Consider the following 25,789-nt stretch of genomic DNA (forward strand, 5'->3'; position numbering starts at 1 on the left):
GGCAGTCGGGGGCGGCCTGCACTCCCTCCCCGCCCACTGACCTTCTGCTCCCTCCTCAGAATGCTGAGGGCTCATCTGGGGGCCGAGGAGCCGGCGGAGACGGAGCCTGGCTGCCCAGACGATGGCGGGGCCGGGCCCAAGCCCGAGACAGCAGCTGGGTGCTCCCCAGTGGAAGGCGGGGCTGAGGCCATGTTGGTGAGCGGGGTGCAGGCCTGGAGGATGCAGGCCTGGGGGTGCAGGCCTGGGGGGTGCAGGCCTGGGGGTTAAGGTCCAGGGGGTTCAGGCCTGGGGGATGCAGTCCTGAGTGGCGCAGGCCTGGGTTTCTCAGTTCCTGGTGTTGACCCACTCTTGCCAGTCCTTGCCCGACTGTGTCCTGGGCACCCAGCTCTGGAATGCCCCTGCTCCCCGCCCTCTCTTCATGACCCGCAGGTTCTATGCGGGAAAGTAACCGGGGTCTGGAGGACAGGGAACCACGCCCAAGCTTCTGGGGCCTCGTCAGCCCACCCCTCTGCCCAGAAGCTCTGCGGCATCAGCCTTCACGAACTTGTTTGTTTTTAGAATAATTCCTACAGATGAGGAGAAGAAGAATATGAATTTACTTCACTATGGAAATGCAATGACTTTCCCACTGTTTCTAGAAGAAAATGAGAGAATACCGTAATTACTAATTTTCTCTCAAATTGTGTTTTTTTCCTTTTAATAGTTAATTTGCAAATGTGATTTTAATTACTTTTTGGAGGTAATCTCTATAAAAGGAAAATATCTTCCTCAAGTTCTAGAGTTTTTTAAACTTATTTTTCCCTCCCCTAAGTCTCTCTACTAAACTGTTTCTAAGGTAGGCAAATTAATACCTTTTTTTCTGAAAACAGCTTTTATTCTGATATACAAAGAACATTTCCTTTGTTATGCCCAACAGCTTATATTTCTTTCATAAAAAGATGATTTCCACCCACTTTTTAAAAAGCACATTTATTTCTTTACTTATCTATTCTTAGTTCTGGCTGTGCTGGATCTTCCTTGCTGTGCATCAGCTTTCTCTAGCTGTGAGGAGCAGGGTCTACTGCTAGCTGTGGTCCTCACCGCGGCGGCTTCCCTTGCTGCAGAGCGCAGGTCCTAGGGTGCTCAGCCTTCAGTGCCTGTGGCTCACGGGCTCCAGGGCCCTGGGTCAGTAGGTGTGGTGCGCGGCCTTAGTTGCCCTCTGGCATGTAGGACCAGGGATCGATCCTGGACCAGGGATTGATCCAGCATCCGCTGCACTGCAAGGTGGATTCATAACCACCAGACCGCCAGGGAAGCCCCTTGTATTTCTAATTTTGAAGTCTGTTTTGTACTTTAACGTGGAGAGCTGGACATAATTGAGTGAAGAAGTGCAAAGCAACAAGCAACATCTATTCCCCATTTTTCATTCTCTGCACTAAGTGTTCTACGCCTAGGTTTCCCCTCTCAAAGCAATGGCCTGAGGTCGCTTTGTATCATCATTTTAGAGGAGCAGAAGCTGAGGCCCAGAGAGGTTGAGTGGCTTACCTGAGGTCACACAGCAAGGAAGGGGGGCAGCCAAGGTCACAGTCTGGGTCTGAATCCCTTCAGCGCTCACGCTCTTCAGTCCAGGCTGTCCTGACCCTTTAGGATAAGATGAGGGGGGAAGAAGGGAGAGCCCTCTCAGCCTCCTTCTGCCCAGTAGTGTTTAGCAGGAAGGATAAGCCTCCTGAGCTGGTTGTGTCACCTGTATGTGACTTGGTGGAGATGGACGGAGGTCTCCTGGCTGCGTCCGGCCCAGTGGCCGTGGGCTCCTGACAGCGGTCCTTGTTCTCTCCTGTTGCAGCAGCTGCAGCAGGAGCTCTCAGGGCTCCGAGAGGAGTTCAGGAGGCAGGAGGCCCGCTGGGCAGCCACCCACCGTGAGCTCCGGGCCCAGATGGACGCGCTGGTGAAGCAGAACCTGGAGCTGCGGGCCGGGCTAAGGGCCTCGGAGCGGCGCCGCCTGGAGGCCAAGCGGAGCTCGGCGGGCTCGGTGCACATGAGAAGACGCTCAGACGCTCGGGTACCAGGGCCTCTGTTTGCTAGCCCAGAGCATCACCCACAGAGCCTCATGCTTGGCGTTGGGTGACCGTGGCACTTCCCGTGAAGGAGACAGAAGGGCTTGCCTCCTCTGGTCAACTCCACGCCCCATGAGCAACCAGTTACAGTCGGGAGTGGGCCAGGGTATTCATGGGGGCCCTGTGCGTCTGTCTGCAAAGACATCTACTAACACCAAGCAAAAGCACTTGGATGCTGCCCGGATTTACAGGGGGCGATCTGTGCTTTCTGCCCCTATTGACTAGTGTCACGACCCCTGAGGTGGGTCCGTCTAACCCCAGGGTTAGTCATGTGGCTGGGGAGCCAGAGTCCAGACTCGGACCAGCTCGCTGACCCCAGAAGCAGCCTATGGGCCCCAGGGCTCTGTCCACACACTGGGGTCACTTAATGGAGAGATGGGAAAGAGCTCGCCCTGCTTCCTTATACACAGCACCCACTTCCGCACGCGGGTGGCCATCCTGAGCGATGGGAAAGAGCTCATCCTGCTTCCCTGCACACAGCTCCTGCTTCCACGTGTGGGTGGCTGTCCTGAGCAATGGGAAAGAGCTCACCCTGCTTCCCTGCACACAGCGCCCGCTTCCGCGAGTGGGTGGCCATCCTGAGCGTAGGCCGCAGAGATGGTGGGGTGGCTGGGACTGTGTTGCTGGGTTGGCGTGTTTCCTGATATGCATCTAAAGAACTGGGCCATTCGAGCTGTGTGTGCAGGAGTCAGCGAGAAATCACGTAAACACCCTCGAAATGTAACTGGGGGTTTCCTCCAGCAGATTAAGGGAAGCGCTATCACTTCTTGTCTACACTCACTGTGTGGGCTTCTGAGTCTGTAGTTCAAGGACTTGAAACTGAAAAATGAAAGCCACTCAGTCATGTCCGACTCTGCGTGACCCCAGGGACTGTACAGTCCATTGGATTCTCCAGGCCAGAACACTGGAGTGGGTAGCCTTTCCCTTCTCCAGGGGATCTTACCAACCCAGGAATCGAACCCAGGTCTCCCTCATTGCAGGCGGATTCTTTACCAGCTGAGCCCCCAGGGAAGCCCAAGGACTTGGGGTGTCTGTGATACGACGGATGGGCCTCCCTCTTCCTCTCTCTCTCTCGCTCATTTTGAGCTCCTGTGCTTGGCGGGCTTCCAAACATCCCTTAGCTCTGTGCACAGTCCCCGTCACAGGGTAACGGGGCTGCTTAGAGGGACCGGGCCTGCCCTGCAGAGCACACACCTGACCTGAAGGGAACAGACACACATGTGAATTGCACACTGAGGTGCACACAGGCGTATCTGTGTGCAGACACGACTCAGGGGCAGAAGATCAGAAGGCCAACGACCTCAAGGTCAGTGACCACCCATGAGCACGCTGGACCAGCTTCCCCCCAGCCCCCCACCCCCCCGCCCCTTCCCCACCCTCTGGGCTGAGTGGTGAGTAACTAGAATACTTCCTCCCACCTGAGGGATCCGGCCACTTGCTTCAGAGCTGGGAGGCTGCGGGTCTCCAAATTCAGATCTTAGATAAACTGTGAGTGATGCGAGAAACGGGGCGCGTTTTCTTCCTTCTTGAATCCTTTCTCAGCTGAAGACACACAGCGCAAGAAGACAGATCAGGCGTTGGTTTCGTTGCCTTGGGGATCTCGGGATATTTTCAAACAGTGAGCCATGACACACAGCACCACAAAGCACACAGGGCGCCTTGTCTGGGACGCGGCGTGTGTTCCTGGAGAGCCGGCAACACCCTGAGGGAGGATCCCACCCCGGTCCCCCACCTGGCATCCCTGTTTTTCCCCTGTAGTTACTGTTGAATGGATTAAATGTGCATTTCTCTCAGTTACTGTACCTCAGGAGATGTGACCTCGCTTCCTGAATTTTCTGTGTGATAAATTGTCTTAGGTGTCGGAGTCTACTTTTGGGAAAACGTCCCCTCTGCCAGCTGATACAGGGAAAATGCCGAAGCACGCTGGCCGAAGTCACAGGGCAGCGCTCCTGGGACTGCCATCAGGAAAGGTAACTTCCACCAGCTGACTCTTGGGTGTGTCGTCTGTGAAAGAATGTGAAGGCTGGGGACCCAGGCCCACGTGTCCCCGCCACGTCCCAGGGGCACCCTGCTTCCCTGGAGGAAATCCCTCTTGGTAAAGGCAGGGCTTCCCCTCCCTTGCTGCAGGCTCCCTGGGGCCCCGAGGGCAGAGGGCCTGGCAGGGAGCTGGGCACGTGCTGGAGAGCCGCACACCTGGGTCTGTGCTTCCCTTCTGTTAGCCCAGCCTCGGGCCGGGGCCCAGGTAACCACAGCCGCGACGCTGTCTGGCTCGTCCTCGTGTCGGGAGAGCCGCACACCTAGGTCTGTGCTTCCCTTCCGTTAGCCCAGCCTCGGGCCGGGGCCCAGGTGACCACAGCTGCGACGCTGTCTGGCTCGTCCTCGTGCGTACCTGCAGCCATTGCATCTCCTCGCGGGCTCGTGCCCCGGCCTCTCTCCACGCACAGTCCACGCTGCTTTCTGGGGGCCTCCTGCGGGGTGTTATTTGATCCCGGCGGCATTTTCCTGGCTAAGGGCAGCCCCTCTTTAGTCCGTCTTACTAGCAGCATATTTGCTACTTCAGCTCTGAGGTGTCTTCATACCTGGAGGCCAGCGTCTGGTAATGGGTGACTTGGGCTGAAAAGCCCCCGGACTGCTGGGGATGACCTCGTGTCCTGCCCTCCTGCCCCCATACCTCTACTGAGCAGAAAATATTTTATTCCTTGAAGGAGGGTCTGGGATCTCCTAATCCAGGTGTTTATTAAAAGTAGGAAAGCTATCTTTTTCGGGTTGTTGGGGTGGGTAGTGTCCGAAGTTCCAGCGCTGCGTGGAGTCACTGGTTAGCTTTGGGATGAAGCTTTCTCTTATGTTCTGTGTTGAACTGAATTAATTAGGAGTGTGCAACATAATTCCTTAATCAATGCACATGCAAGTGAATTGGTGTGCTCACACCTGAAAGTTATCAATTTTTGAATAATGCAAAGGGTAGAAAAAATTTATGTTGTATGTTTTAAAATTCAGTTTTGAGAAATTTGTTTTGCCGTGATAGCAAACCTCTTTTAGACAATCAATGCTAACTTTCCTCGACTCCATGTGAACATGGGCTATCGCATGGGAGATGAGATACACCAAGAATTCTGCTTTGCAGCACGTGAAAACAGGGCTATAACAACCTAGCTTCTGTGATGGCCAAGATGAGGTATTTGCTGATATTTTTGGATAATGATTGTCATTAATGCAAAAGTACTCCCACGTTTGTTTTCAGCCAATAAGCAGAGAGACAGAGAAAACTGACTCGGGGAAACTGATACCATGTGAAGACGGAGATAAAGCTCTTTCCAGAAGTCTTCAAGACAGACATGCAAAGCCTCCTGGGAGGGAACAAGCCTCTGAAGAAAAGCCAGCCCTGTCTGAGGATGGAAAGGTAACAATGGAGAGCAGCGCTAATTTGTACACTGAAAACCTAGATTTAGATGAAATTCCACTGTGTCTAAAAAGGAGACTCAATTTATCATTCTAAATAGTTTAAATTTATTAAGAATAATTATATTTTCATGTATTGATGAATATTATTGACTTTAATGTGAAAAAAGTGAATGAATGGAGTTGATTATCATTTTCTCTGTTGTGCTCTGTATATTCCTGCACCTAAAAACAGCCCGTTGAATAACTGACTCAAGGGACATGAGTCTGAGTAAACTCCGGGAGTTGGTGATGGACAGAGAGGCCTGGCGTGCGGCAGTCCTTGGGGTCGCAAAGAGTCGGACACGACTGAGCTGAACTGACTGCATGGCAGACCTTGAGAAACATTGCGAATCAACTACACCTTGATAGAATACATTTTAAAAAAACAGCCCCTAGAAACAGAGCCATCACGTGACTCAGCACTCCCACTCCTGGGCACAGCCACAGAAAGTCATGATTTGAAAGGGTACTCGCACCTCAGCGTTCATAACAGCACTGTTTACAACAGCCAGGCCCCGGTCGCTCGCTAAGGGTCCGTCAACAGAGGAAGGATAAAGCTGTGGTACGGATATACAACGGAGCGCTGCTCAGCCAGGGAACAAGTGAAGTGAGGCCATGTGCAGCAGCGTGGATGTAACCCGAGATTATCGTACTAAGCAAAACCAGACGCAGAAAGACAAGCACATGTGACATCACTCACATGCAGAATCTAAAGTATGATATAAATGAGCTTACCCTCAAAATAGAAATAGACGCACAGACCCAGAAAACAAACCTATGTTTACTGAAGAGGAAACGGGGCACAGAGGGATAAACTAGGATTAACAGGTACACACTGCTGCAGATAAAACAGATACAAGGACCTGCTGTGCAGCCTAGGGAACTCTGCTCAATATTTTGTAATAACCTATAAGCGAAAAGAGGCTGGAAAAGAATATACATATTTAACTGCATCACTTTGCTGTGCGCCTGAAATTAACACAACACTGCAAATCAACTCTGCTTCAAGAACAACAGCAGCAACAACAAAAATATGACCAAAACCAAAAATAAAGGTCTTTGCAGCGCTGGGCTCAGGGCTGCTGGCGGAGTCCTCGGTCCTTGCAGCGCTGGGCTCAGGGCTGCTGGCGGAGTCCTCGGGCGGTTTGAAAACACTGACGGCGGAAGAGGTTTTCTGTGGTGTCGTTTCTGGCCCTGAGGTGCGCAGCTGAGCGGACCTGTGAGCTCTGTGCCCGTCCTTGCCCCTAGGTGCTCCAACAATCGCCCCGATGTCTGCAGAAATGGAGTGGCAGGAGGTCCCTAGCGCCAGCTGCTCTTGCGGTCGCGCCCCAGGACCACCAAGCCCAGGACAACCTGGGTGAGCCTCCTCGAGCCGGCTTTTCTTCCGTGTTTGCTGTTTACTCCCAGACATTGGCTTTTACTATCCTGTTAGTGTTTATTATCCTGAAGGTCTTCCCTTGGCGAGCGCCTGTGGTTCTCAGCAGGTCGTCCACCCTGCTCTGACCCTCTTTCTCCAGTTCCTTTGGGTCTCCTTCTGCCAGTCTGCCCCACACATCCCCCCTCTCCCCGCACACCCAGCTCTTCATCCCCTCGAGGGTCAATGCCGGTGGCCCCTGGCCCCCCAGAGGACCCTGTGGGCCAGGCCCGACCCTGCTCCCCCAACCTCAGTTTACCTGCTGGAGCTTCCTGCTCCTATGCCGAGTGGGACAGCCCCCGCCCAGCCAAGCCTCAACCTCCAGCCCTGTCTCCCCTGACGAGCGGTGCCTCCTTGGAGACACGCTCCCTGACTCCTGGGACTGAGGTGGCGCTCACCCCCAGACCCCTTCTGCCCAGCAGACCTGCCACCGTGGGGTCAGGTTTTCCTCTCCTCACACCCATCTGCCTGCTGGCTCATTCGCAGCTCCAAGGCAGAGAACAGGCCTTTGAATTCCATCCCCCGAACCATCTTAGTACGAGAAAAAGGGTGAATATATTCTTTAAATGGGCTTCCCGGGTGGCGCTAGTGATAAAGAATCTGCCTGCCAGTGCAGGAGAGGTAAGAGACACGGGTTCCATTGGGTCGAGAAGATCCCCTGGAGGAGGAGGAGATAGCCCACTCCAGTATTCTTGCCTGGAGGAGCCCATGGACAGAGCAGCCTGGTGGGCAGCAGTCCATGGGCTCGCAGAGCCGGCCGCGACTGAAGCGACTTAGCAGGCGTGTTCTGTAAATAGCTCACGTTTCCCGCGTGATCAGTTGACCCTGTGTCTGTATGACTGACCCTCTGTTTCATATTGATCTTGTGAAGGAAACAGAGTGTGTTCATGTCAGTTCACGTGGGACTTGGAAACCAGATAACGTGGTTTCGAGACGTGTGTGCACTGTTCTCTCAGCCTCACGTGCTTGCTCCGCAGACACATGTTCCTCGCCCTGCGGGAGCGATGCAGGCAGGCTCCCCGCCTGGGTACCAATGGACGAGCCCACGTGTTCCTCCCCGAGCATCTCCGAGGAGCCGCAGGTGGGTGTGTCGAGGGGGTGCAGCCCCCAGCACTGAGAGGGATGCCCCCTCTGTCTTCATGGGGAGAACAGAAAACCATGGTGATTCCAAATACCGCCCCCCTTACCTGCTGAGGGGCTGCAGCCTTGCCTATATGTCGAAACATTTTTCCTTGCTTTCGCTTGGAGGCATTTAGCACGTTGTCAAAATAAGAGCGATACTTTTCCATCACTTGAGTTCTCAAATTGAAGTTTTATAACAGTTTTACTTATAATTTTTAACCAAAACTATTAATAGTAAAATCAAAGGCAAATATAGCATAATTACCTCCAACTGCTAGCTAGCAATCTGCTTATTATACACTGTATTTAAAACAAGAATCAGTAGTATTATTCAGTTCAGTTCAGTCGCTCAGTAGTGTTCAACTCTTTGTGACCCCATGGACTACAGCACGCCAGGCTTCCCTGTCTATCACCATCTCCCAGAGTTTACTCAAACTCATGTCCATTGAGTCGGTGATGCCATCCAACCATCTCATCCTCTGTCCCCTTCTCCTCCCGCCTTCAATCTTTCCCAGATCAGGGTCTTTTCCAGTGAGTCAGCTCTTCACATCAGGTGGCCAAAGTATTGGAGTTTCAGCTTCAGCATCAGTCCTTCCAATGAATATTCAGGATTGATTTTCTTTAGGATGGATTGGTTGGATCTCCTTGCAGTCCAAGGGACTCTCAAGAGTCTTCTCCAACACCACGGTTCAAAACCATCAATTATTTGGCACTCAGCTTTCTTTATAGCCCAATTCTACATCCATACATGACTACTGGAAAAAACCATATCTTTGACTAGATGGACTTTTGTTGGCAAAGTAATATATCTGCTTTTTAATATGCTGTCTAGGTCATAACTTTTGGTCATAACTTTTCTTCCAAGGATCAGGCGTCTTTTAATTTAATGGCTGCAGTCACCATCTGTAGTGATTTTGGAGCCCCCCCAAAATAAAGTCAGCCACTGTTTCCCCACCTATTTCCCATGAAGTGATGGACCAAATGCCATGATCTTAGTTTTCTGAATGTTGAGTTTTAAGCCAACTTTTTCACTCTCCTCTTTCACTTTCATCAAGAGGCTTTTTAGCTCCTCTTCACTTTCTGCCATAAGGGTGGTGTCATCTCCATATCTGAGGTTATTGATATTTCTCCCGCCAATCTTGATTCCAGCTTGTGCTTCATCCAGCCAGGCATTTCTCATGATGTACTCTACATATGAGTTAAATAAGCAGGGTGACAATATACAGCCTTGACGTGCTCCTTTCCTGATTTGGAACCAGTCTGTCGTTCCATGTCCAGTTCTAACTGTTGCTTCTTGACCTGCATACAGATTTCTCAGGAGGCAGGTCAGGTGGTCTGGTAATCCCATCTCTTTAAGAATTTATAATTTTCCTCATGGAAGGAAATCTGGGCTTGAACGTATTTATGGTGTAAAAGTTGTTGTTGTTTAGTCTCTGTGTCGTGTCTGACGCTTTGTGACCCTCTGGACTCTAGCCCCCCAGGTTCCTCTCCATGGAATTCTCCAGGCAAGAATACTGGAGTGGGTTGCCATTTCCTCCTCCAGGGGAATCTTCCCGATCCAGGGATCGAACCCACGCCTCCTGTATTGCAGGCAGATTCTTCACCATCTGAGCCACCTGGGGAGCGCGGCAACAGCAATATGGTGTAGAAGTAGGGAGCTGTGAGAGATAGCTTCCCTTCCCTTCTCCCAAGAACAGCCCACATTCTGTTCTGCCCTTTCTGACGTCATAAGTAAGGCGCTAAGAGTTGACATTTTCCTCTGGCTTTTACTTGACTTTGGACCCTCACTCACAGGCTCACCTCAATGCCTCAGAAGGAACCCCGCCAGCTCTGCATGGGGCAATGATGGGGGGTGATGATGGGGGGGCGACGATGGGGGGGCAACGATGGGGGCAACGATGGGGGGCGATGATGGGGGCGACGTCTTGATCAGGAAGTTTCCATTACCTGCTGTGCTGCCACTCAGCCATCCTGGCCCAGATCAGATGAACAGGGACGCTGGGGACGTGCGCCTTCACAGAAGCCCAGAACATGGCCCTGGGTGGGCCACGGGGCTGGCCCAGTGAGGTGCGGTGGCAGGCGTCCTTACCACGGTCTCCTCAGACAATGTGATGCTCTTTCCACAGGATCTTCCTGTAGAACCAGAGTTGCTCCCAAATGTGTCCCAGCATGAGGACACCAAGATAAGACAGGAGGAGGAGGGGGAGGTCCAGCACCCCAAGGACGAGGTACGTTGTGGTGGTGCCATCCATCTGCCCAGACCCAGCTCCAGTGCTGACAGTCTGCTTCCAGTAAACAAAGCCACGCACCTCCCAGAGCAAAACAGGTTTACACGTAATTTGTCTCATATTGCCTGGAGTGTCTCCTTGCTCCACATTTCAACCCTTGCAAAGAGTCTCAGTTCCTGAAGGTCACGTCCATGGAAAGGGCGGGGGTGGGTGTTGCTGGGGGGCAGTGCTCTCAGGAAGCGGGTGGAACAGTATGGCCACAGCTGCAGCTCCAGACACCACGCCACGATGTTCTAACTGGGACGTGACGGAGAGCCCACCAGACACCAGACTGGTGTGTACAGCTACACGTTGGTCTTAAAAAATATCAAACCCCACCCAGTTATTAGGAAAGTTTCTGTTCATTGTCACCCTCTTCCTCGGGGGCTCAAGGATGAAGCTAGAAAGTGGGCAGGTGCCTGGCTTTCATTGGGGGGACTCTTCTGCCTACTGGGTGCTCTTGGGCCAGTGAGATGCTCAAGTCAATGGGAAACTCGGGATTCCACACCAGAGAGGGAGTAGCCGCCAGCCCTGTCCCGGCCGTGAGTTCTCACTCAGTCATTCAGGGACTGGTCAGCCCTCTAAGCCTCATCCATGAGCTTCACTGGATGGATGGTGATGAGAGCGAGTGACACAGGGCATGGCCTGTGCTCCTACTCAGTAGTAAACACCTAACAGAAGTGCCTTAATTATAGAATCAGCATCAGTACTGCAGCAGACTTAGGCAGAGAGCCAGGGACTCAGTCCTAGTATAAGCCGGAGGTCAAAGGGAAGGAGATGGTTTCTCTTTTCTTCAGTTGAATGGCTTTTGCACTGTCTGGTAGGAGAAGGAGCCGGTCTCCCCATAGCTGGGTGCTAGGTGCTGGGCACTGGGTGCTGGTCTCTAGGTGCTAGGCACTGGGTGTTGAGTGCCAGGTGCTTGGTGCTGGACTTTGGGTGCTGGGCACTGGATGCTGGGTCCTAGGTGCTCAGTGCTGGTCTTTGGGTGCTGGGTGCTGGGTGAAGCGGGAAGTCCGGGCCTTGGAGCCACAGGGGCCTGGGACAGAATCACTCTCGGTGACCATGATCGTGAACATGGGAAATGAACTGATCTCCTGAGCCCTCAGTTTCCACAACTGAAAATCAGGACACACGTGTTTAACAGATCAGCAGTTCTCAACTGGCCCCCAGGAGCATTTACAATGCTGGGGGTCACTCTTGGCTATCATGACTGGAGCGGTGGGGGGCTGTTGGCATCCAGAGGGTGGAGGCCATGGGCACGGTCAGCGTCCTACAGCATATATAGGGTGCCCCCTCCATTCCTACACACACGACAAAGGACGATCTGGCCCAAGTTGTCAGCTGTGCCCAGGCGGGGAGAATCCGCTGCAGGTTATTACGCAGACTAAGGTCACAGCAGGCCGGTGCCGCATGGTGCACGTCGAGCACTCAGGCACCGACAGCTGAGAACTCTGGGTATGACCGGTAGAGGCACGGGACGTGTTTGGAGGGAGCAGGGGTCACGTTGACCAAGGCTCATGGGACGAACTGATGTCTGGTTTGTGTTAAGTTGTCGTATTTGGGGGAAGAGATTCAGCAGAATCTGGAGTTTTTACAGGAACTTCTCCAGAAAGGCGATTGTCCAGATAATCTGGGATTTAACTTGGCTCTGAGAGTGGTAGCCTAATCACTGTTTTCTAGCACCGAAACATCACCGAACTGTGTTTGACACATTTCTTAAGCCTTCTTTAAATATGCAACTTGACTTTTTTTTTTTTAAACCAGGCTTAGGGATTAAGAGTTAGCACTAGGGCCCTGGGAGTCCTGAAGGGCTGCAGAGCTCACCTCTGCTGTTTCCCCCTTGTTTTACTGGTTTTAATTAGAGAGGCCAGCTGAAGGCTCTGTGTTTTTCACTCCAGCGAAAGCCTCTGACCCTTTCTGAGGGTGAATGTTGGAGTCTGAACTATTTCACTGCCATACAAGCTCTCAGTGACCTGAGCTAACCCACACGCACTTTTTTTTTTTTGCAAACTAATGCAAACAGGAGAGTCTGGAAGAACCTGTTTGGAAGGTGGCCTCCCATTATGTCACAACTATGTGGTGTTGATCTTGTAACCTACCCAGCCCTTCACACTTTGAACCCGGAGTTTCCCTGATGTTGGGGCAACAGAGAGTTGCTTCTTAGCCAGACTCAGGATGGTGCGGAAACGCAGAGACCAAGGATGGGTGCAGATGCTCAGTGTAGATGGTGAAGACAAGCTGCTGGTCAGGACAGGACCCGGGCGTCCTGGGAGGGAGATGCTGGACAAATTAGCCTTCTCTCTGCTTCCACTCACTTTGGGACAGACGATCCATGTGAGAAGACTCACTTCAAAACAAGAAAGTACTGCAGTCCCTTGAACCTCGGGAGCACAGTTTTCCAAATAATTCAACTTTACTTAAACAGTTCTCTTCATGTGTTCATTCTCTCAGCCTCTATTCATGACGAGCAAAGACGCTCAGGATGGCCGGCACCAACTGACTGGGCCAGACCCTCAGAGCTCGGAGTAGACTGAGATTTCTTCCTCGCAAGTCCTCACTTTGAAAACAAATCCACCCATTAAGCAGATTTTGTGTCTGTAGCCTTCCTTTCTTTAACCCACCCTCCCTGCTGCATGGTCCAGGCTCACCCAGCTTAGCCCAGGGACCCCCCAACAGCAAGCATCTCCCCCTCCTCTCTTGCACGTTCCCACCTGGTCCTTCTCCACTTGATCGTAAATCAAAGGAGTCATCATAACTCAGAAACTCACAATCACGGGACCTGTAAAAAGGCAGATGTGTGGACAGATGACCATAGACGAGCTCGTGTGTTATCCGGAACTGGGCGGTGAGGCTCTCGGTGGCAGGGATCACAGCTCACACTCACTGCGCTTGTCATGAAATACGGGGGTCTAGATAGCTACAGACCCCCCCAAGGGTGCTTAGCTTGGCAGGTTCCAGGTTCCAGAGCCCATCCGGGTGAAAGGCTGAGGGCTACCTCTCGGCCAGTGATCACCTGGACTAACCAGGCATCCTAGTTGCCTCCATTTTGGGGGCTTTGATGTCCTGCTCTTCTTCCAAAGCCCTACTTTCCTTCCCACACACAGCTCAGGCCGTGCCCTGCAGGAAGCGCTCTACTAGGTTCACAGATTAAGCCCAGGCTCAGAGTGACCCCCCGGAGAAAGCGATGGCACCCCACTCCAGTACTCTTGCCTGGAAAATCCCATGGACGGAGGAGCCTGGTAGGCTGCAGTCCATGGGGTTGCTAAGAGTCGGATACGACTGAGCGACTTCCCTTTCACTTTTCACTTTCATGCATTGGAGAAGGAAATGGAAACCCACTCCAGTGTTCTTGCTTGAAGAATCCCAGGGACGGGGGAGCCTGGTGGGCTGCCGTCTATGGGGTCGCACAGAGTCGGACACGACTGAAGTGACTTAGCAGCAGCAGCAGCAGAGTGACCCCCGGACAGCATCCCAACACAGGTGTGTTTCTGGTGCTTGCAGACACACTCTGCCGGGGCTGGGAGAGCACGCACAGCACATCGCCGCCCTCTGGAAGTCGGGCGTGTTCCCAACAAGCAGTCAGGTGAGTGATGCCATGAGCACCTCTGGGGAGAGGTGCTGGCCATGGGCAGGAGATGCGCAGGGCGCTGCCTGGGGAAAGGTTAACTCTACCAGCTGTGGGCACTTTTAGAGCAAATTCTCCATGGCAGACGTCGGCCAGAGGACTCAGCAATTAATTCACTTAATAAAAGCCCTTTTCATACTGTTCTGGGGTTCTCAAGGCAAGAATGCTGAAGTGGTTTGCCATTCCCTTCTCCAGTGGGCCACGCTTTGTCAGAACTCTCCTCCATGACCTGTCCATCTTGGGTGGCCCTACATGGCATGGCTCATAGTTTTATTGTGTTAGACAAGGCTGTGGTCCGTGTGATCAGTTTGATTAGTTTTCTGTGATTGTGGTTTTCATTATGTCTCCCCTCTGATGGATAAGCATCAGAGCTTGTGGAAGCTTCCCAATGGAAGGGACTGGCTGTGGGGTGAACTGGGTCTTGCTCTGGTGGGTAAGGCTATGCTCAATAAATCTTTAATCCAATTTTCTGCTGATGGGTGGGGCTGTGTTCCCTCCCTGTTGATTGGCCTGAGGTCAAACTATGGTGGGGTAGTGGCATTATGGACTCAGTGGACATGAGTTTTAGGAAGCTCCAGGAGGGAGATGGTAAAGGACAGGGAAGCCTGGTGTGCTGCAGTCCATGGGGTCACAAAGAGTGGGACATGACTGAGCAATTGAACAACCAACATCAGCATTACAGCCAGAAGTTTAAGACTTTTGCCTCTGGAGTGGATTTTTGAGAGAGTGCACAGATTATACCCCCAAGGTCTTTCTTGCCGCCTGTAGCTACTGAGGCTCTGTGTGAAATGGTCATTTCCACCTTCTTGAGTTGCTACTCTTGCTGTTGAAACTAACAAAGTCCTGATCCTGCACTGAGCTTTGCAGGTTTCCAAAAGATTGTCCCTGGGATGGCTTTACTGCAGCCGTTTAGCCTCCACCCCATTATGGGGCCGCCTGTCTCCAGAGCCGTCATAGAAGGAGGGTCGGACTTGTGGTCACCATCTCGACTTCTTTGTGCAAAGTGTCGCTTCCTGATCTGGGACCCATCTGAAAATAGATCCCCCTCTGGGCTGGACACTTGCCATGTGCCATCATTTAATATCCTTCCTGACCACTGTACCTGGTTTCACAGCTGTCCTGAGAGAGGGTGGAATTATAACACCGTAGGTCCAGTTTGTGAATACCCACCAGTGTCTGCCTTGAAGGACCAGGGTCCCTGATGAATGGGCCAGTGACAGTTTACCTGTTTAATTCAAGAGGTTCATTGATTTGCCTTTATACTTTCCAACCAAAAAGTTGTTTCCTATTTGTCAAGTGTTTCAAATCCTGTTGTTCCTTACGCATAATCGGAGGTGGGTTAGTACTGCCCTCGGCTTTTCAAAACAAAGATGTTGAAATGATACCAAACCAAGGCGTCCTTCCCTCACTAAGACAGGGAGTCCATCTCTCTGAGTTTGTAGCCCGCAGAACCAAAGCCACCCTCAGTATAGGCTCTCTGGCTATCACGCAAACCACCCCATGCGCTCCCTTCTCTAGTTCTCTCACTTTTAGGTGGTCACTGTCTTTCTCTCTGGGAAATATGGCTAATCAGCCCAGAAGGGGGTGTCAAGGACAGCTGGTTATGGGTATTGACTGGGGGCAGAGAACCTCGTGTTCTGTCGAGGGTAGTAAAACAGAGGATCCTGGTGGGACAAAATATTTCTATTGGGTGTGTGTGATCCTGAACATGAATCTCAGTCTGAGACTTTTCCCTCTATTTTAACTTTGCTGATTTAATTTTCTTTATAGGAGGGCCTCCCTGGTAGCTCAGTGGTAAAGAATCTGCCTGCAATGCAGGAGACCTGGGTTCGATTCCTGGGTCAGAAAGATCCCCTGGAGAAGGAAATGGCAATCCACTCCAGTATTCTTGCCTGGAGAATCCCATGGACCGAGGAGCCTGGCCGGCTACAGTCCATGGGATCACAAGAGTCGGACACAACTTAGCAACTAAACCACCACCACCATAGGAGTATGACTCCTTTCTTCTGTTTGACTCCTATTTAAATGTCCTGATTCTATGTGAGCTTGAGAGGAACGTGAACTCTGTTGGGCACTGCATTCTGTATTTATCCATTAGAGCAAACTCTTTAACTTGTTACTCAGCCCCCCTTTTTTTTGTTTGCCCTAAATTAAAAAATGCATATTTATTTTGATGTAAGTGTCCTATATGCTCCTTACTCAGATTCACCAAGTTTTAAGCTATTGCCACATCTGCTGTATCATTCTCTGTGTGCATATATGTATACATGCAAACACACACATCCATTGTTCATATTTTCTGTTCCTCTTGGGGATAAGCTGCATATATTAAGATCAATGCCCCTCTGACCATGAAGACTTCTGTTCCTATGACCAGTCCTGTGGGGTCAGGGCTCACCCTGCTCCAGCATGACGTCATCTTGACTAATTGCAGGTCCTAGGAAGGCCATGTTCTGAGGTGCTGGGGCCAAGACATCAATACAGGAACTCTGGGGTGGGGGACAGGTCAAGCCGTAACATGCCCCTTGGATTTCTTTTCATTTATTCTGCTTGGAATAAGCCGGACCTCCTAGATCTGTGGAGCCACATTTTTGCATCCAGTCTGGGAAATTCAGTCACTATCTTTGATCATATCTGCATTCCTCCTCGTTCTTTCCTTCTTCTTCTGGAATTCCAGTCTGAGGCTTTCCCATATCTTCTCTCTCCCCTCGAACATTCACCATCTGGCATGACCCCTCAAGTCCACAGGAAACAGTGACAGTGAACTCTACCATACCGAGGGTCCAAGGCCTTCAAAGGTCCACTTGCTGTGGGGTGAGTGATGATGGTCTTGAAAGGCAGGATTTAGGGAGCCAGAGAGCATATGGTATGGAAGGAAAGAAAAATTTAAATTAGGACATAATTTGAGTGAAGTTGGGAGAATATAAATTATGTATTTTAATGAGACCAGGGAGATGGGCCTGCGTGGAGCAAGATATTCAAATATAAATAAAATATGAGAGAGTAGGATACAAGAACATCTTGAATACTAGTCCTCTTGGAGTGGATCACTGTAAAATATGTTTGTACAGCTAAATAATGCAACAAATATTCTAGTTATGAAGATCTGTTGAATTAACCTGTATTCTTCAGAAAAAGTCTGCCCTGGCGGCTCAAAGGAAATCGTGTTTCCAGACGGGACGGTGCAGCGTCTGAATGATGGACGCGAGGAGACTGTATTCCCAGATGGGACCATTGTGAGTGTGGAAAGGTTGGTACCAGGACAGGTGGTGTTAGTCTGAAGTCTCCAGAATTTGTGGTTTGTGCAGTTGTCAATTCTCTGGATTAATTTAAGTTTTGTAAAAGTTGCAGTATTTGTATAAGTATAGCAGAAAACTTCGTTGACCCTAGAGGTTTGGTCTTATAACCTTGATCTGATTGATTTCATAGCAACATGGATCTAAACACTCATTTTTAAAATATTTTTTAATTGGAGGATAGTTGCTTTACGACAGTGTAGGTTTCTGCCATGCTTCAAGGTGAATCAGCCATAGCTGTACCTATGCCCCCGCTCTTGAAGCTCCCTCCCACCTCCCACTCCATAGACACTCATTTTTAAGTGTTTCCTCCACTGACATTGGTCATGACTGGATTGCAGCCATGAAAACAATCCCCGGCATTCGGTGTGTGCCCACCGAGGCCGTGTGTGCAGCAGCCCGAGCTGGCAGCAGCACTCACGGGGCAGCTGTCCAGCACGCACGGGGAGGTGCCATCCTGACGGGGGGGGAGCAGGGAGACCGGCCCCCCCGCCCCGGGCCGCCCTCAGACCCTCGAGCGCCCCCTCCCCACAGCGCAGGGGCCCCGGCCGCGGCGGGCTGCTGCCTCCGCGGCTTCCCTCTCCTGTCATGGAAGCCACACGTGTCGGCACCACCGCCGGAATCACTGTGCCCAAGTGACTCTACACCAGGTCCCTGCCGCTCCCGGGTGACTCTGCCTCAGGCCCCCGCTCCCCGCTCCCCGGGTGATCCCGCCTCAGGCCCTCCCCTCCCGGGTGATCCCGCCTCAGGTCCTCCCTTCCCGGGTGATCCCACCTCAGGTCCTCCCTTCCGGGGTGATCCCGCCTCAGGTCCTCCCTTCCCGGGTGACTCTGCCTCAGGCCCCGGCTCCCCGGGTGATCCCGCCTCAGGCCCCCGCTCCCCGCTCCCCGGGTGATCCCGCCTCAGGTCCTCCCTTCCCGGGTGATCCCGCCTCAGGTCCTCCCTTCCCAGGTGATCCCGCCTCAGGTCCTCCCTTCCCGGGTGATCCCGCCTCAGGTCCTCCCTTCCCAGGTGATCCCGCCTCAGGTCCTCCCTTCCCGGGTGATTCCGCCTCAGGCCCCCTCTCCCCGGGTGGAGCCCTGTGGCCTCTCCTTCCTCCCGCAGAGCTACCTTCGGGTGCACCGCAAGCAACTCCGCCCGAACAGGCCCGAGACCCCGGCCTCTCTCCTGAGCTCTCCCCAGGCCGCCATTAGCCCTGCTCACCTCCTGTCTATAACCTGACTCTGCAGGTGCCTGCGCTGCTCCCACCCTGGCAGGATCTGTACCCCTGTCTACCAAGATCTGGGGGTGAGGTGTGCAGACTTGGGTGGTCACATCCCTTGGCCCCACTGGTCCCCACGGGAAGTGCTGGCCACTGACAAGGTTGTTCTCCCCACCAGGAATGGTGACAAGACCATCGTGCTCAGCAACGGTCAGCGGGAGATCCACACGGCCCAGTTCAAGAGGAGGGAGTACCTCGATGGCTCCACCAAGACTGTGTACCATGATGGCCACCAGGAGACCAAGGACGCCTCCGGGAGGGTCAAGGTTAGGGATGAGGCTGGAAACATCATCCTGGAAAGGAAGTAGCTTCTCCTTCAAAACTAGCCTTACCTGTGACCTTCCAATATCACCTTGACCTTCCAACATCACCTTGACCTTCCAACCTTACCTGTGAACTTCCAACATTACTGTGACCTTCCAACCTTACCGGTGAACTTCCAACATTGCTTGTGACCTTCCAACTTATGTGTAACCTTCCAAGTACATTATTTACTAAAAAAAGAAACAACTAATATTTGTGGCCCTAAATGATGAAAACTCATGTAAAACTTGAGGACTACCCAAGTCATCCAGAAATTATAAAGGAAGAGACAGCCTGATCCCGGGCTCCTGGTTCGGAAAGGTGGCTGCATCAACACTAGTCCAGCCAGAGAACAGGAAGCTCGCAGACAATGACTCCAGGACCCCGGCCAGACCCCTTCCTCTCTGCCCACCACAAGAACCAGCTCTACATGTGATGGGCAGCCCTCCCTGGGCCCTGGGCGCCTCTGCCTCTGCCTGCAGCTGGCCCCTGGTCCTCTCCTCCTGAATTACACCAGCTTAGCCTGACCATCCCGAACATTTTCCTCAGGGCACCAGTTCACGCCACTACAGGAGCACCCACAGGGAGCCCAACCCACGGTCTGAGTGACCTGGCCTCATGCCCGCCGCTGCGTGGGTGGTAAGCCACCTCCTGAAACTCTGCATTTTAAAATCTCACAGTCAAGGCAATGAGAGTTGCCCCTTTTATTGTTTTGTAGGTGGCCTAGAAAATAAGACACAAACTGGCATTTAACTGATTTTTATACTAAAATAGAGAGTCCCAAAATACAAGAAAGGAATAATTTCCTGAAAAATCTTATGATGAGATGTTTGTATGTGCCCATGTCTTCATGCGACAGAAGTGAAGTATCATGTTAGTGCCTGGGATCATTTCAGTCCTAAAGTCTATGGTGCACACACCACAGTAGCCTCAGTGGTTGGGTGAGGCTTTTTGAAGTAACTCAAGAGTAATGTGTGGTCTTGGCTTTGATTTGAAAATCAAAGCATTCTATTGCAATCACACTGGATGGGGCCTTTTTCACCCAGGAGGCAGATACCACGAGGTGAGGTCATTTATCAGATGTAACAGACAAAACCAACCCACTGCTAAAAAGCCAAAAATAGAAAAAGTGAAAGTGTTAGCTGTTCAGCCCTATCCTACTCTTTGTGGCCCCACGGACTGGCCCACCAGGCTCCTCTGTCCATGGGATTCTCCAGGCAAGAGTACTGAAGTGAGTTGCTTTTCCAAGGGGATCTTCCCAACCCAGGGATTGAACCCAGGTCTCCTGCACTGCAGGCAGGTTCTTTACCTTCTGACCACCATCAGGGAAAAGCCAGGATTCACTCATTCCTTGGACTATTTTGAGTTGGCTTATCCTGGAAATTTTCATTAAAGCAAACAAAACAAAACACCGCTCTACCAAGTTAAAGGACTTCTAGCTGTTTGTGGAGATCAGGGGAAGAAAGTAACATACAATTTTGTGGATAAACTGTGTTCCAACACCAGATAATCTGCCGAATGGGCAGAATGCTTCCCAACAGCCACGCACATGAGATCATGGGTCAGAATAAGACAGGTCACCCAGAAGGCCTGTGTGTGCTGTGCGTTCTGGTATGCTGCATATCAGAACAAGCTTATAAAACCATTTCCTTCTGATTCCCAAAATCTAGAACGTACTTTTAAATCTGGGCTTCCCTAGTGGCTCAGTCTCTGCCTGTCGAGGCAGGAGACTCGGGTTCCATTCCTGGGGCAGGAAGATCCCCTGGAGAAGGGAATGGCTACCCACTCCAGTATTCTTGCCTGGAGAATTCCATGCACAGAGGAGTCCGGTGGGTCACAGAGTTGCAGAGTCGGACATGACTGAAGCGACTTAGCATGCATGCATGCATAGATCCATATACCTGCAGCAGTCTGCAGCAAGCTGAGACGGGACATCAGCTTCTCGGCATCTCAGGAGCAGGGGGGCGGGGCGGGGCGGCTCAGCTAACACCTCTGGGCTGGTCCTCCCAGTGGAGAGCTGAGAAGCCCAGCCCAGCATCCTCCCCTGCCTCCACGGCCGCTGTGTCAGCAGCCAGCCTGCAGGTGGACGGTGGCTGGGAACAGGAAGAGGGCGAGGCGTGAGGAGACGCACGGGCAGAGGACCCTGCGTGGCCGCGAGGGCAGCAGTGGTCAACTAACTGTCCGCGCACCGGCCCAGGGCTCTGACCCCCGATCCCCCGCGGCCTCCCCACCTGTGGTCCAGAGGTGGCGGGAGCGTGCCCGCAGAGGCTCTGCTCGGGGGAGTCTGGCAGGTGGGCGTCCCACGCAGCCCAGAGTGACCTCGGTGTCACGGGAAGAAGCCCCTTCGTTCCTCATTCCTTCTAGAAGATCCTGATCCTGATTTCCTGTTCCCTCTCTGCTGGTTCCCTCTAAGCCCAAGCCAATCCAGTTTCGAAATGAAAGAAGAACCTTGCCTTTCAGCTGTAAGACTCTCCCAGGCCTCGGAAGACTCTCAGAACCAAAGATCCCAGTCTGTTTCCCTGACTGTGTGACTGACCATTTTTGTAGTTGCTCGGTCACCGGTCCCTGGGTTGGAGAGCAGGCCTGGGCCTCCTCAGTCTGCGTCCACTTCCCTCTCTGGGTTGCCCGCTCCTTTGGTGTGTTGTTTTGGGGGTATGAGGCCAAAAAGAACCCCCGACATCCCCGGCCCAGGTTTCCTGGGTCCTTGGTGGGCTGCCTCCTTCCCACCTTTCAGGGGCTCCCCTGCCTGACACGCACGCTCTGCTCAAGGTTTGCAGATGTCTGTCATGAAGGAACAGGGAAATGCATGCCTCCTCCCTTCTCGGGGAGTGGAGGCCCACGTATTTCTAGTGAACTCCTCGGTTTCCCAACTTGGGGCTTTGCTGTTCCACTTCAGCAAGATGCTGTCTGTGTTCTCTCCTCCACATACCCCACCCCCCACCCCACCCCACATCAGTGACCCTGATGCTAATTCTAGGAAATGAGCAAAAACATTTCCTATCTCTTTTGAAATTCTTAGTCTGTTATTATTTCAGTTTAATTGGCCTACCCTTTGCTATAAGACACGTACAGCCCAGGTTTTGGATTTTTGAATGGCCCAAGGCTATTCTAGCCCGAAAAACTCCGAATGCACAAACAAGAGCATCTTTCCTTAATAACATGCTCTGCTCACCTGTGTAAGATTCGTGTTCACGTCTAAAGAATCGTTAAAACCTGGCTTATAATGAAGAAGCCAGCATTTCAAACACTGAGGGAGACTGAGAGCTCATCTCTGGTTCTGGAGTGATGGATGTTGCATGCTTTGGTCTCATCAGATGACCTGGACATTTGCGGAAAAGGCTCCTGTCTTTATTTGCCGGGTGAAATATAGGAACCTGGCTGAGGAATGCTAAGTCTCTTCAGTCGTGTCTGACTCTGTGACCCTGTGGACTGCAGCCCACCAGGCTCCTCTGTCCATGGGGTTCTCTAGGCAAGACTACTGGAGTGGGTAGCCATTCCCTTCTCCAGGGGATCTTCTTGACTCAGGGACTGAGCCCGTGTCTCTTATATCTCCTGCACTGGTGGGGGTGGGGTGGGGGGTGTTCTTTACCACTAGCGCCACCTGGGAAGCCTGGCTGACAGGTAAGCTCAAAACCACCTTGATGCACGTTTCTTGACTCCTTCCAATCTTTCCCGGAACAAGGTGTGGAGCAATAAAGGTACAGATGCCTGAAATCAGGCAATGCATAAGAGATGCATCGCAGTGTCGGGACTAACCCTGCTGTAACTTTTTCCCTTCCTTTAGCCTTTTCCTCTGAACTGTCCAGGTCAAATAATAAAATTGGTCATTTCAGAAGGCCCTCCACGTGCACCCAAGACAGGAAGTCATCATTATCTTGAAATGAATGCTACTCACTTCCTTTTTGCTTAAGCCCAGCTGCGAGGCCTGTGGAATCTTAGTTCCCTGACCAGATAGCGAAATCTGTGTCCCCTGCACTGCAAGTGTGGAGTCTTCACCGCTGGACCGCCAGGAAAGTCCCAAGTCCTTACTTCCTTGCATTTGGCTCTTGATACTTGCATCACGCGCTATGCATCCCAACTCTCAATAATTCAATCTTGACTTTTCTTTCCCTGCGTTGACTTTTTTTTGTGGTAAAACAAGCGCAAGATGCATCTTACCATGAGCGGCACTTGGCACGTGTATCTGGCCCTAGACATTTATCCATGTTGTGCACCCATCACCACTCTATTTCCAGACGTTTTTGTCCCAAAAGGAAACCCTGTCCTTTGGCTGTCGTTCCCCACCCCCACCAACTCCTGGAAACTACCAAACTACTTTCTATTTCTGCGGATTTGCCAACTCTGGGCATTTCGTGTAAATAGAATCATACAGCTCAAGATCTTCGTGTCTGGCTGCTCAGCAAGGCGTTTACAGTAAATACTGGAGCTCTGTGTCTCTCCTATCTGGCAGGAATGGTAACTTGCCTAATCTGGAACGTTCAGACTTTGCAGGGCTGGAGGGTTATCTAACAGTGACAAAGCCAGCAGAGAGGGGACACTTTCCACGCATGGCTGATGGGTGTCCCCAGTGGGAAGATACTTGGTACAGTGTCTGATTTAGGGCCTAGGATCCATTAAGAACAGAGTCATTTGACTGTTTGCGGGGAAGCTTTCAATAACGCACTCTAGATGAATGTTTGATCATTAACAAGATTAATTGTGAACAAAATCTGGTCTGTTAAGGAAGAAAGAGCTAACCTTTGGCCTTTCTTGTACTGGTTTCACCTAAGAACCTTTTTAAATACAACCTTTTTTCATGTTAAAAATGCACAGTATAACTGTAATAAGGCATTTCCAAGTACAGGTAAGGGTTGTGTGTTTCTTCTGAGAGATTTGAGCAAAGAGACCTGTGATGTGATGGAACGGAACCACACCCGAGCATGCTCTACTGTGAGTTTTTATAGTTATGTACAAATCGACAGCTCTAATCTCAGGGAAGTAACTGAGGTGGGGACGGAACCACTTGCCTTCCCCAGCAGAGGAATTCTTGGTTTTCAAGAAGTCATGTTATTTTCTTTTTATTTTCTCTTCTGCCACTTGAGAACACTGCTTATGCGTTAGTTTCTGGAGCTCTTGAATTATCCTCCTGACATTGAGTCCATTCCTAGATGCTCCAAAAGTAGCTTCATTGAAAGGAAAAATGAGAACAAAGTTGCCTGCCTGGGGACCGGGCACCCAGCTACTGTCCGGCTGCACACACAGGGAGAGGGCCTTCTCCCGGCCGCGGGACTGGATGAGCGACACGCGGGGGATGAGCGTCTTGAGGGCCGGGTGCCTGGCCCTGGCCTTCGGCTTGGCTTTGGGAGGCTCCCTCGTCGGCGGGCATACCTCCTCCTGCCTGCTCAGCGCTTCTCGGGGCTGGCAGGCGTGCTGGTTTTCAGGGCACTCTGTGACCGCTTTCTTCCCAGGAGCTCCGTCCTTACTGAAAGCTCTTGTGCTCCCGAGTTGTGAGGAGGATCCGTAAGGAAGGTTGCCGCCCTGACCTCTGGCTTTCCGAGCAAGGGAGACGTCGGGGCTTCCGTTTGCAGCCCTGCAGCTCTCCTTCCTCTCGTTTCTGAGGCTGTGTAAGTGAATCAGCTCGATGGTGTCATGGATGAGTCTCCTCTTCACGGACACATCCACCGAACAGTCAAGGGACAGGCCCGGGCTGTAGTTGACCTCCATCAGCCACGGCTTCAAGTTGTCGTCGATGAGGATGTCGAATCCGAAGAGCTCGAAGCAGTTGGCCGCGAAGGGGACGGAAGGCGCGATGGCCAGCACGGTGAGGATCACCACGTTGTTGATTTTCTGCCAGAGCAGCAGGTCGTCCACGTCCCAGCTCCGCAGGTACGAGAAGAAGCGGCTGAGGGTCCACTTGCAGCCGCTGCCCACCACCTCTTTGATCTTCTCATACGAGGCCCCCGACCTGTTGATGCTGCTGTTGGTCAAGTGGGCATAGCTGTTCTGGAGATTGCCGAGGTCAAACTTTTCTGTGGCAAAACGCACCAGCCCTTCCTGATAAATGTAGATGGTCAACGGCTTGAAGCCAGTGACGCACACGTAGACGCGGAGGTCACACTTGTATCTCCCGACAAGTAGAGGGTTGCAGATGTATTTCTGTATGATGCATGTGTTGGCAAAGATCAGGTTTTTAATGTCACTGAAAATAATGATTCCTCGTCCTCGAGAGAGCTCTGCGGGCTTGCAAATCCAGTAGCTGAGCTTGGCGTCCAGCGCCTGCTTCTCCTTGAAGTACTCGGCCACGAACTTGCTGTAGTCGCTGGGCATGATGAACGTCGGGGGGAGGAACTGGTACAGTGGGGTGCCATACAGCCGCTCCATGTGCCTCAGGCATTTGGCCAGGAGGTCCTTCCTGGTGAGCCTGGTGGTGCCCGGGTGGTGGTTCAGGCACTGCCAGGGCTTGACGTTGACGTGCTCGGCCATCCGGAAAGAGGAGGTCCTCCAGTAGAGGTTCCAGTCCTCCATGTTCCGCTCTTGCTGGTCAAACTTGCTCCAGCCGCGCTCCAGGAGGACACTCTGCACCACCTCAGGGGTGGTCTCGTCCACCCGGAACACCAGGGGCTTCAGACTGGCCCCTGGAGGCTCATCTTCGGCCATCAGTAAGGTTTTCTTTTCTAGAAATGGATGACCAGAAACTGTTAGAGGAAGGGAATAATGGAAGGGATGGAGAGGGAGTTTGGGATTAACAAGCATACATAAATGGCAACCCACTCCCGTATTCTTGCCTGGAGAATCCCATGGACAGAGGAGCTGCAGTCCATGGACTTGCAAAGAGTCAGACACGACTGGAGCGACTCACATACACACACATGTAACTGAGTCACTTTGCTGTGCAGCAGAAACTAACTCAACATTGTAAAGCAATTATGAAGTGAAGTGAAAGTTACTTAGTTGTGTCCGACTCTTTGTGACCCCAGAAATTGAACTG

The 25,789-nt window shown here is 52.0% G+C and overlaps 1 protein-coding gene across 1 annotated transcript; it reads right to left on the minus strand.

The window, feature by feature from the left end:
- Positions 1 to 23,868: 23,868 nt before the first annotated feature.
- On the minus strand, positions 23,869 to 25,467 carry TTLL2 (tubulin tyrosine ligase like 2). The gene has a single exon (XM_052646043.1). The coding sequence runs from the start codon at positions 25,456 to 25,458 to the stop codon at positions 23,869 to 23,871; it is 1,590 nt and encodes a 529-aa protein (XP_052502003.1). The 5' UTR covers positions 25,459 to 25,467.
- Positions 25,468 to 25,789: the final 322 nt, after the last annotated feature.

This window comes from Budorcas taxicolor, chromosome 9 (genome assembly GCF_023091745.1).
Source record: "Budorcas taxicolor isolate Tak-1 chromosome 9, Takin1.1, whole genome shotgun sequence".
NCBI classification, from domain to species: domain Eukaryota; kingdom Metazoa; phylum Chordata; class Mammalia; order Artiodactyla; family Bovidae; genus Budorcas; species Budorcas taxicolor.